Source organism: Alexandromys fortis, unplaced genomic scaffold (assembly GCF_014885135.2).
Source record: "Alexandromys fortis isolate MF-2015 unplaced genomic scaffold, M_Fortis_MF-2015_v1.1 scaffold_29, whole genome shotgun sequence".
Lineage (NCBI taxonomy): Eukaryota > Metazoa > Chordata > Mammalia > Rodentia > Cricetidae > Alexandromys > Alexandromys fortis.
The window spans coordinates 10370023-10382255 of record NW_026067891.1 but is presented as its reverse complement, the minus strand read 5'-3'; the positions used below and the strand labels follow the sequence as shown (position 1 = coordinate 10382255).

The 12233-nt window shown below is 45.5% G+C and overlaps 1 protein-coding gene across 1 annotated transcript in view; it reads right to left on the bottom strand.

Moving 5' to 3' along the window:
• The window catches only part of Abat (4-aminobutyrate aminotransferase), an 85931-nt gene that overhangs the window by 27581 nt on the left and 46117 nt on the right, over positions 1-12233 (bottom strand). Inside the window, exons 3-5 of the mRNA XM_050136420.1 lie at positions 6642-6739; positions 3889-3918; positions 3178-3295 (exon numbers count right to left, since the gene is read on the bottom strand). Of these exons, the coding sequence (XP_049992377.1) occupies positions 3178-3295; positions 3889-3918; positions 6642-6739 (246 nt within the window). The remainder of the gene's footprint in view (positions 1-3177; positions 3296-3888; positions 3919-6641; positions 6740-12233) is intronic.

The window sequence follows — 12233 nt, the reverse complement described above, 5'->3', positions numbered from 1 at the left end:
AAAAAAAAAAAAAAAAAAAAAAAAAAAAAAAATCAAGGGTGTCTTCAGCCTCCCATCTTGTGAGGACACTGTGGAAAGGCACCACCTTGTCCCAGGAAGACATTCCACCTGTCATGCCTGCATCTTGGACTCTCAGTTTTGAAAACTGGAAGAAACCAGTTTATAAGCTACTCTGTCTCCAGGATTTTGTCTTAGCACCTTCACTGGAGGAAGACATGGACTTTTTAGCTGAAATACATTTACTTTGAAAGGAGACTTCATATCACTGAGGCTAGCAGCTGAGAGCAGTGGGAACAATCTTTACGTTGTCTGCCTGAGGCTCTGGACCCGGCCTGCTCTTCCTAAAACACTGCGTAGACAAGTATTAAACACCCAGCACCACCCATGGAGACTCTGGTTTCACTGTGCTGACTGTGGAGAGCAGGTTTGCGGGGGAGGGGAGGTAGCCGAGGGCACTGAAGCAGGAAAACCAGGGAGGGAATTAGCGTATTTCGGTCTCTTCCCTAGCCCACGCGAGGCTTGCAGGGCTCGGGACTAGACACTGCTCATCACTCAAGGAGAGAACACTCTCTGGGTTTTTCCAACCGTTTTCTGGCCAGAGTTCTGGCTTATCATGCTGCCGGGGTGTTTATGGCTTTTCTGCCTCAGTAGATAAGCCTGGTCCCAGGAAGCCTCATTAAATTGCAGAGGCAGACTCATTGGCTCCCAAAGGAGATGAAAACAGGACTCGGATTAGGGAACCTTCAACTTGGCTTTGAGTTGTCGGACCCCCATAGCAGGGCAGGTGTCTGCAAGGCTGCTCCATAAGGACATAAGAGTGGGCTCACTGTCCGTGTCCTGGCAGGACCTCAGACTCCGCGTACCGCCAAGCAGATTCTGTGACCTACTAGAGTCTAAAATGAGGTCAGTTGAGGGTACTATCAAAAGACCCTATACTAGGGCAGCCATGACCATCTATTAACGTGTGAAGCACTTGGCTGGTAAATTCCTGCTGAGGATTGGCTTAAAATATATCTGGAAGCTGGGTTGGTAGTGCACGCCTTTGCTAGCCCTTGGGGGTGAGCTCAAAACCAGCGTGGAGGCCATTGAGATGACTGAGCAGATAAAGGTGCTTGCTGCCAAGTCTGATGATCTGAGTTCAGTCCCTGGAACCTACGTGGTGGAAGGAAAGCCCTGACTTCTGCAGATTTTCCTCTGACCTCCACACTTGCACCTCAGCATACATATGTGCACTCACACACACACAATAAATAAATATAAAACTAAACAACAACAGACAGCAACCAAGGGGAGAAGGGGTTTGTAAGCCTTCAAATCCTCAGTGCTTTCAGAGACCGAGGCAGCCCTGAAGGGTGAGTCACTGTTGGTGTTTGGTCACATCTCAATAGGAAATTAGGTCTGAGGACAAGTGCTGGGGAGGGAGAGGAAGAATGGGCACCCAAGGCTGGGAGTTAGGGAAGTTCCCAGGGTGCCAGGAGATATGGGCATCAGGACCAACGCCCCCATGCCTGTCTCCTTTACAGTAGACAAGCAGTATCGTCTTTGTACACAGCTGGGCATCTATCAACCACAGGGACAATAACCATCCAAGCTGCAAATGACACTACCTCATTTCCAAATTAACCCTGTCTGTCCCATTGTCTGTGTCAGCTCCGTCTGGCCCGGAGGTGAGCCCAGCTGAGGCAGGTGCTGCTAGCATCCACTGAGGTCACATTTTCCTGGCAGATCATCCCCAGATTCCAGCTGCTGTCTGTGTTGGCTGAAAATGGCTCCAACTGCCTCCTCTGGAAACCGCTTTGTATCATGGAAGTCGCTTTGCTGGGCCTCCCCTGGCAGCAGATAGGCAATGAACGGCCTGCTCAGGGGTGCAAAAGGGCCAGCGATCTGCCCCAGTCTGGCAGAGTCTCCTGTGAGAGCAGGCTGTGGTTCTAGCAAAGACCCCATTCTTTTGATCTGGCACTATTTTCCTGTCTTCCCTTTCAGTTGGGGCTTTTCCTCAGATGATTACTTGAAGAATCCTCGCCTCAGGCTCTGACAGGAAACCCAGCCTAGCCAACTCCATTGAGCCATGATTGCTCTGCAGGTCTACCCATTCTAGCTGTTTTCACCTAGTGGCAAAATTGCGGGAGAAAGGCATGCACACTCATCTGGTGAGATCTGGAGGAGGAAAGGAGAGAAGGACCTACTATGTGGTAGATCAGAGGCTGCACCTGCTGAGTACCTTCCCCAAGCTGCAAAGCATCTCATAGACAAGGCAGGGTGGGGCAAGAGGGCCAGCTTCCTAAATCACTGCCTTATATGCTATCCAGTACCTTCACTAACCCGCTAAGCTCGGAGACCATTCATTCCCTTAAGCTCAGTGACTCCTACCCTCTAAAGACTATAAACGGAAGGATCTCTTTTGCTCTGAGTTGCTGTTGGATCTCCTATCCCAGCTTCCCTCACTTTGAGTGCCAGAGTCATGAAAGGATCTGATCACCTGAAGTTGATTGCATCACGTCTGCCTACCAAACCTGTAAAGAATCTTTATTATTTGCAACAATGTCTAATGGCCTGTAGCTGTGGCTCAGTGGTTAAGAGCACTCTCTGCTTTTGAAGAACATCCAGGTTCAATTTCCAACACCCATAATAGACAGTTCATACCCATAGCAGGCAGTTCACATGCATATTAGACAGTTCACACCCATAGTAGGCAGTTCACAACCATCTGTGACTCCAGCTTTAGGGATTCCATGAGTACCTGTACTCACATACAAATACATAATTAAAATAAATCTTAAAAATAACATGAACAAACAATGTCTAGGGACTGGAAAGATAACTCAACATTTAAGAGCACTTGCTACTCTTCTAGAGGCCATGGTTTTACTTCCAGCATTCAAATGGAGGCTCACAATCATCTGTAATTTGCATTCCAGGAGGTGCAGTGCCCCCTGCAGGCCTCTGTAGGTACTGCACACAGGTGGTGCACATACAGACATGTGAGCAAAGCACCCCATACTTAAAATTAAAAGGAAACCCATAGCAACAACAAAACAATGTCGAACCATCTTCTTTCCACCATTACTTGTTCACTCACTTACCCTTGGGAGAGAGGCTAGTAAAACACCGAGGACAAACATCCAAAGCTTGAGATCATAAGAAAAAGAGAGTGGGAGGTGACTGCCCCACACTTACCTATGGGGACAGAGGAGATCTGAGAATACAGGTCCAGCATGCGGTTGCCGTCCACATCCACCAGGTAGTTGCCCCGGCTTTCTTCATAGTTGCAGAAAAAGTGCACAGCCTCTGCGTTCTTGGGAAAGAGGAAACTGGTTCAGGCTGGTTTCTACTGCCCAGATTCTTAGTCTTTTAGGAATAAGCTTGGACTGTGGAAACAGACTACATCCTGTTTGCTCCGCACCTCGTGAGGATCTGTGGGTGCTGGCAAGCTTCTACGTCTTTCTCTGGGAAAGAACACACAAGTGGCCTGCTTTAAATTGGTTTGCGAAACCATGGTCTTGGGTTTTGTGAAATTTTGGGTCTGGTTTGTTTATCATAACAAAAAAGGTTGAGACTTAACTCAGAAGCAAGTTCTGACAAGTTCAAGAATGTGTGGATGTGTGGTAAGCCTCGGAGAAGCCACTAAGAAAGCTAGAAATGAACAGAAATTAGAGAAATGAAGCACAAGCTGGAGACGGCTCAGTGGTTATGAGCTGTTATTGCTCATGCAGAGGACCCGTGAGGCTCGTCACATCGGCCTGCAGCTCCAGCTCCAGGGGGCTCTGACTCCCTCTGCTGGCCTCCATGGGCAACTACACACATGCACATATAAATAAAATATGCACACATAAACAAAATCAATTTAAAAAAAGAAGCAGGAGAAGGAATCACCTTGTGCCCACTTACCTGGATTGTGTTCAGCTGTTTCATTAACTCCTGCAGACAAGAACAGAAGCATCAGCATGGACTGCACACCCCTGCCAGGGGGCCTTAAACATCTCCCTTGCTGTCCCAGTTCTTGAGGCCTTGTTTTCCACTCTGATGCCAAGAACTTGACAGACTATTAGTCAACATTATAAATAAATATTTTAAAAGTGACTTAATACAAATAATTGATAAAAACCTACTCTACAGCACAGTAAGTGGCAATTACAACAGATAGATTGGAGATCTGTATTTAAATAACTGGGAAAGAAAAGGCGGTGAAAATTTATTTTTGAGACAGGGTCTAATTGTGTAGCTTTGCTGGCCTAAGAACTCAGTAAGTACACTAGGTCAGCCTCTACTTCAGAGTTCTGGGATCAAGGGCTCTGGGCCACCACACCCAGTCTGTACATATGTAACAAAAAAATTGTGCTGAACGCATTTAATATCCAAAAGTAAAGGACCTGCTCTTCTTTTTCTGTGGTGCTAGGGACAGAAGCCAGGGTCTTACCCATGCTGGGTGAGTGCTTGACCACCAAGCTACGTCACTAGCCCTTGTTTTATTTTACATTTTTATTTATTTTATTTATTTTGTTTGTGGGCGAGTGAGTACACATCCACCATAACGCACACGTGAAAGTCAGAGGAATTTGCATGATCAGCCCTTTCCGTCCACTGTATGGTGAGTTACCGGAAACCAACCCCAGTGACGGCCTTAGTGGCTGGCGTCTGTATCAGCCAAATGTGCTAGCCCAGGTCCTCATTTTGAAAAAGCTCAGTCAGGCTGAAGAGATGGCTCAGAAGTTAAGAGCATTGAACCGGGTTCAGTCCCCAGCATCCTCATGGCAGCTCATAACTGTCTGTAACTCCAGTTCTAAGGGAACTAACCACCGCTTCCAGGACATGGTACACAGACTTACATGCAGACAAAACACCCATGCACAGAAAATGATTAATTAGACACTCAGTGGTAAAGCATTTGCCAAGTATGCACAAGGTCCTGCATTATAAGTTTGATCTCCAGCATTAGGGGAGGAAAGAAAGAAAAGATGTAACTCCCTTATCAGGAAAGGAGGGTAAAACCAACTGACAACATTAATTTGCTCAACAAAGTGCCACTTCTGATTACAACTCACTTTCCCTATTCCAAACAGAAACTAGGAACTGAAAACCAGTTGCCTTGATATTAGCGAGATTTCAGCCCCCCAAATAATTCAGCGTAAAAGAGACTTTAGCAGTTAGCATTTTGACATTACTTATCTCCACACAAAAATATAAAATAATATTAACAACAAAATATGAGAAGTTATTCTAGGCATTTCTCTATTGAATTAGAATCCACCCCAACAGGAATATGCATGAAAAGCTCTCTCCTTCTGTCTGATGAAAACCATCAAAAGAAATAGAAACACATTAAGATAAATATTTCTGAACAGATGCTATAGCAAAATGAATGATCTTTTCACAGTAAATAAGACCGCATCCAACTGTGGAAAAAAACATGCTAAATCAGAGGGAGAAAAACCCTAAGCCCTGAAAGGTTTGTACCATCTCCCTCTCTCTTTTTTGTACCACATCTCTTGCCTTCTTATAGAAGGAACCTCCCAGGTATCTCAGGCTGGCCTTGAACTCTGTACACAGCAGAGGATGACCCCTGGTCCATCTGCTTTCACCTCCCAACTGCTGGGATTACAGGTGTGAGACACCATCCCAGCTTGAACATCTTCAAGCTGGGCTTGAAGGTCCCATCTTATTACTATTATTTTTTAATTGAGCTAGACTACAAAGTGATGAATCTTTTTTTTTTCAAGGTCTTGTATGGCTTTACTTTACTGCCATTTCAGCAATGATCCATGTGTTTCTCACCACCAATTGTCCAGTACACCCACCATCTGAGGTGCAAATGCAGCATCTTCAACAAACCTTCCAGTTCAGAAACTGCTGTGCTTCCTCCCCTCAAACTAATTTCCACTTTTTGTAGCCGGGATTCTTGAAAGCAGTAGAACACACCTCAAATCCCCACTAGTCAGAATCTGTCTGAATAGCAGAGTTGGCAAAGTGATGAATCTTACCATGGCACCTCTGTTTACATTGCTTCCCTACCCTCATTCCACACCCCAAGTTCTCTTCCTGTCTCTCTCCTTCTTCTCCTTCCCCAAGTTCGGCTTTGTTATCACTTGTACAGACTGCCTTCTTTATGTTAGATTTATCTTTGTCCTTCAAGACCAAAGTCAGTTGTCTTTGATACCCGGCCCTATGCCTCGACTTTCAGTGTCGCTTGTGAGTTCAGCCCCAGTCCTTAATTCTGGACTGACAGTGACCCAATGGACTTGCTTTGGCCAAGGGACTAAGGTGGGGACATCTGAAAGCCAGTGTGAAGTTTCAGTCTCAGTGGACTTACAGTAAGATCAGAATAAGCCCAGTGTGACAAGCCGGAGGAACGGCGACCCACGGAGCAGAGGCGAGTTACTGCAGGCAGAAACTGCACCGGCTGACAGCCAGCTCCACCTTAGGCCTGCAGATGGCTCCAGCAAGGCCACCTACCTAACTGCTGGTTAGCTCTAAACGCATGAGCAATCTGAAAGCCACATGTCCGCAATCTATGACTGACTGTCAGGCAACATCCTGAGACACTGAGTTGTTTTTATACACATCTTTAGTAGAGGCTCAGAACGTATGCCAAGCTGTCCGCGCACCTGCCTGCTGGGCCTTTGTCTTAGGTGTGGTTGACTCACCTGAGATCGCGGCCCCGGGACTTCTGTCTTCATCAGTGGCCCATCATAATCAAATTCAATGTCAACTTTGGCAGCAGCTTGACTGATATATCTAGATCCTGTCATACAAAAGACAAATGAGAACCCCTGGTGACAAGACACAAGGAGGATCAGCCCCAACAGATGCCCTCAGTCCTTAACAGGTGGCCCCAGGATCTCAGCTTTGTTCTGACAAGTCCATCCAGGAAGACTGCTTCTGAACAAACAAGACCCTGGGAGAACAATAAAGATTCCACAAATGGGGAAAGCCATGCACAGCCAGTAAAGCTGTAGGAAATGCTCCCATCCAAGGGAACATGTTGAGCTGACCCAGCTTCCTGTTCCATGTGTGTTTGCTGGCTTAACCTATGTGCATCATGAGCGTGCAGTGCCTGGCGGTCAGAAGGTGTTAGATTCCTTGGAACTGGGTGGTTGTGAGCTGCCATGTGGGTGCTGGGACCCAAGCCCATCTGATGAGTCATTCCCCCCCCCTCTGCACTTTTTGATGACACACAGTCAGTAAATGATGGACCCAGTGTACTGAGCTCTTAACATGAAGGTGGCCCTAGGATTCATGCTCAGTGTGCATGCCTGTGCATATGCGTGCACACGTGTGCATGCTGAAGTGTAACACAGCGTGTGTGTGTGGAGGTCAGAGGACAACTTGGGGAGAGAGTTCTTCCCTTTCACTGTGACTGAACCTAGATTGTACTCTTGAATAGCAAATGCTTTAAACTGCTGAGCTGTCCTGCCAGTTCAAAAACTCAGAGATCTGCCTGCCTCTGCCTCCTGAGTGCTGGGACTAAAGGGGTGCACTGCCATTGCTGGGCTTTGATTTCCCCTTTTTAATCAGTTTGAGATCCCAGTGCTTGGAATGGTCCTGCCCACGGTCAAAGTGGGTCTTTTGGAAAACCCACCTCAGCCTAATCTAGAACTCCCTCACAGATACATCTAAGATTTGTCTGTGCCAGCGGTTCTCAACCTGTGGGTTATGACCCCTTTGGGGTCATATATTGGATATCCTGCATATCAGATATTTACATTCCAATTCATAACAGTAGCAAAATTACAGTTATGACATAGCAATGAAATAATTTTATGGTTGGGCAGTCACCACAACATGAGGAACTGTATTTAAGACAAAATGGCAGCCTACAGAATGGGAAAAGATCTTTACCAACCCCACATTGGACAGAGGGCTTATTTCCAAAATATACAAAGAACTCAAGAAATTGGTCATCAAAAGAACAAATAATCCAATTAAAAAAATGGAGTACAGACCTAAACAGAGAACTCTCAACAGAGGAATCTAAAATGGCTGAAAGACACTTAAGGAAATGTTCAACATCCTTAGTCATCAGAGAAATGCAAATCAAAACAAATCTGAGATTCCAACTTACAACTGTAAGAATGGCCAAGATCAAAAACACTGACAACTTATGCTGGAGAAGATGTGGGGTAAAGGGGACACTCCTCCATTGCTGGTGGGAGTGGAAACTGGTACAGTCCCTTTGGATGTCAGTGTGGCGATTTCTCAGAAAATTAGGAAACAACCTTCCTCAAGACCCAGCAATACCACTTTTGGGTATATACCCAAAGGATGCTCAATCGTGCCACAAGGACATGTGCTCAACTATGTTCATAGCATCATTGTTTGTCATAGCCAGAACTTGGAAACAATCTAAATTCCCCTTGACCAAAGAATGGATAAGGAAAATGTGGTACTTTTACACAATGGAGTACTACACAGCAGAAAAAAATGACATCTTGAAATTTGCAGGCAAATGAATGGATCTAGAAAACATCATATTGAGTGAAGTAATCTAGACCAAGAAAGACAAATATCATATGTTCTTACTCATATGTGGCTTTTAGATATAAAACAAAGAAAAACCAGCCTAAAATTTACAATCCCAGAGAACCCAGACAATAATGAGGACCCTTAGAGAGACATACATAGATCTAATCTACAGGGGAAATAGAAAAAGACAAGATTCCTGAGTAAACTGGGAGCATGGGGACCATGGGAGAGGGTGGAAGGCAGAGAAAAATGTATAGCTCAATAAAAATCAATAAAAAAATTAAAAAATAAATCCCATCAGCATTCTACAGGAAGGCTAAGTTGTCAATAAATATGTGTAAGACAGATCTAGAAAACACATCTGAGCCCACTCTCGACTCTCTTAGTTGCTTTGGGTATCAGAAGCTTCCCAAGTGATGGCAGGATGTGAGGCAGGGTTGCAGTGCTGTGTTCGGAAGCAGTTAGGATACACAACTGCTTCAGTACGAAGAAAGCAGCTTTTCTTTCCTTTTGACTCCGAAAAGGAAGTTTCTAGAGTTCATTCCACTGAAAGAGTTAAACATTATAGAATTCAGTGGACTTTTAAAGTTAGATTCTCTCACTAGTTTTATATGTGAGTGTTTTGCATGTATGTATGCATGCCTGCATCATGTGTGTACTTGGAGCCTGAGCAGGTCAGAAGAGGGCGTCAGATCCACTGCAATTGGAGGCATAGATAGTTATAAATCACTATGCGGGTTTTGGAAACCAAACCTGGTCCTCCGCAAGAACAAGTGCTCTGAGCCGGGCGGTGGTGGCGCACGCCTTTAATCCCAGCACTCGGGAGGCAGAGGCAGGCGGATCTCAGTGAGTTTGAGGCCAGCCTGGTCTACAGAGCTAGTTCCAGGACAGGCTCCAAAACCACAGAGAAACCCTGTCTCGAAAAACCAAAAAAAAAAAAAAAAAAGAACAAGTGCTCTGAACCACCGAGCCATCTCTCCAGCCCTCAAGTGGTGGTGACCTTTGAATGCTAAATTATTCACTCTTTCCACAGTTGGACTCAGGGTTACAGCATTGATTCCAACAATGTAGAATATGAATGTAAATTCAGATGAAAAGAACTTTTCACCAAGTCAGCTTTGTTCAATTTCCAGCCGAGGGGGAGGTTTGAGAAGTTCTCTAGCTTTCCCCAGGGAGAATATAAAAGTCTTTATTTTCTCCCAAAAAAGTAATTTTTTTAAAAAGTCACATCTAAAAAAAAAATTAAAAAAGATCAGATCTAGCAGCTCGGCACAAGGTAAATATTATGCTTACATTACTGAGGATATGAGGTCAGAGAGGTTAGTTAGAGGGACAGGCTCATGCAGCTAACTGCTGATTAACCCGAACACTTGCTTTTCTGACTCCTCCTCAGACCCTGTGGGTACCCTGCCACCTCATCTGGTGGTTCAGCAAAAACAACATGTCTCCTAGATTCAAATTCTTATCAGAATCACAGAGAAGAAAAAGGTCTGTAGAAAGCAGAGTGTGTTGTGGCACACAAGAATGGGCACAGTAGACAGAGGTCCACTGAGTCAGCCCTCTGATCCACCTGCCTCCACTTCCCACGTAGAATAAAGGCATGTGCCATCACCATCCCACCCTTAATGTCGTCTTGATCTTTGAAAATAACTTTTAGTTTGTTCAGAATGTGTGTGCATGCACACACACGCGACATGTACATGATGGGGCATGCGTGTGCCATGTGCATGATGGGGCATGCGTGTGCCATGTGCATGATGGGGCATACATGCCTCAGGGAGTGTGTGAAAGTCAAAGGGCAACTTTTAGGAGTCCTCCCTTTCTTGTCTCTCCCCACCTCCCCAACTGAGACAGGGTTTCTTGCTATTTCTGCTGCTGCGCTGCACACTCCAGGCTAGCTAGCCCTCACGTTTCTGGCCAGTTCTCTTGCATCTGTTACAGGAGGGCTGGCATTATAACTAAACACTCCTCTCCCCAAATCTGGCTTTCAGCCTGCATTTTGAACTTAAGTTGTCAGGCTTGAGTGGTGTCCAGTTAGGGTTTCTATTGCTGTGTTAAATGCCATGACCAAAAGTAAGTTGGGAAGGGAAGGGTTTATTTGGGCTACACTCCCATATCACTGTTCATCTCTGAAGGAAGTCAGGAGCTCACACAAAGGGCAGGAACATAGAGGCAGGAGCTGATGCAGAGGCCATGGAGGGCAGCTGCTTACTGACTTGCTCATCGTGGCTTGCTCAGTCTACTTTCTTAGAGACCCCAGGACCACCATCCCAGGGATGACCCCATCGACGATGGGCTGGGCCCTCTTCCATCAATCATTAATTAAGAAAATGTCTTATAGTCAGATCTTACGGAGACATTTTCTCAGTTGAGGTTCCCTTTTCTCATACGATTCTTGTTTGTGTCAAGTTGACATTAAACTAGCCAGCACATGTAGCAAGTGATTTTACCAGCTGAGCTTAATAAATGAAAATTAAATGAAAATACTATTCCCAGAAAACAATTGTCCTGTATGTGAACCTAATAATGTCAAGGTAAAATCCAACTAGAGCCCTGCCTTGCTCTTCCTCTCATTTATTCACTCATTTAATGTGTGTCTGTGTGTGAGTGTGTATGTTTGCGTGTATGTGTGTGTGTATGTCTGTGTCTGTGGTGTGTGTGTGTCTCTCTGTGTGTGTCTGTGAGTGTGTCTGTATGTGTGTGTCTCTGTGTGTATGTCTATGTGTGTCTGTGTGTGTGGTGTGTGTATGTCTGTGTCTGTGTGTGTTTGGTGTGTGTGTCTGTGTGTGTGGTGTGTGTGTCTGTCTGTGTGTATGTGTGTGTGTGGTGTGTATGTCTGTGTCTGTAAGTGTGTGTGTGGTGTGTGTGTCTGTGTGTGTGTGCATGCATGCACATGTGGATGGGATATGTACATATGTGTGTGTGTGGATGTGTAAGGTGCATGTGTTGAAGTAGGGTAGTAACTTCCATCCCTTCACCACATATTTTGGGGCAGGGTCTCTCAGTGAACTGGAACTCTTGGTCTGGCTAGACTAGCTAGCTGGAAACCCTAGGGACTCCCTTGCCTCCTTTTACAATGCTTGAATTACAGAAGTGTACCTCTGTTCCCAGCCTTCACACACCCAGATTTCACATGGGTGCTGATCCTCACACTTGTGTGGCAAGCCCTCTTTTTATCAAGACTGGAGAGCTGGCTCATCTGGTAAAAGCACTTGATACTCAAGCCTGACTCCCTGAGTTCAATTCCTGCAGCCCAGTCATCGCCTCAGCCCTTTCCTGTTTGTTTTTGAGACAAGATCTCATGATGTTGGTGTGGAACTCTGTGTGTAGCATCCCAGACTGACCTTAAACTCACAATCCTTCTGCCTCAGCCTTCTGGGTGCAGGGATTACAGAGCTAATAGGCTAAAGAGACCTTGTCTCAAAATAAAAGTACAATTAATGACTTGGTGACGGATTCCTGGCTCGCTGCAGGTCAGCACTGCGAGACAGTCCCACGGTGTGCTTGATTAGAGGGCGTGGGTGGGTCAGAGTTCACAGCAGGAGTTCAGTGCCCAAACACTCGAGCCAGACAGATATCAGCTGGAGGTTCATCTGTTCAGTCACTTTTCCTTTTCATTTCCCCTTCTTTCTTTCCTCACTCCCTTCCTTCTTTCCTTTCTAGCCAAGTTTGTACTTGAACTCCTGACCCTCCCAACTTAATCTCCTGGATGCTGGAATTATTTGGCCATTGGTATCATGCTTGTGACGTCAGCTTTTTTTTTTTTGACATGT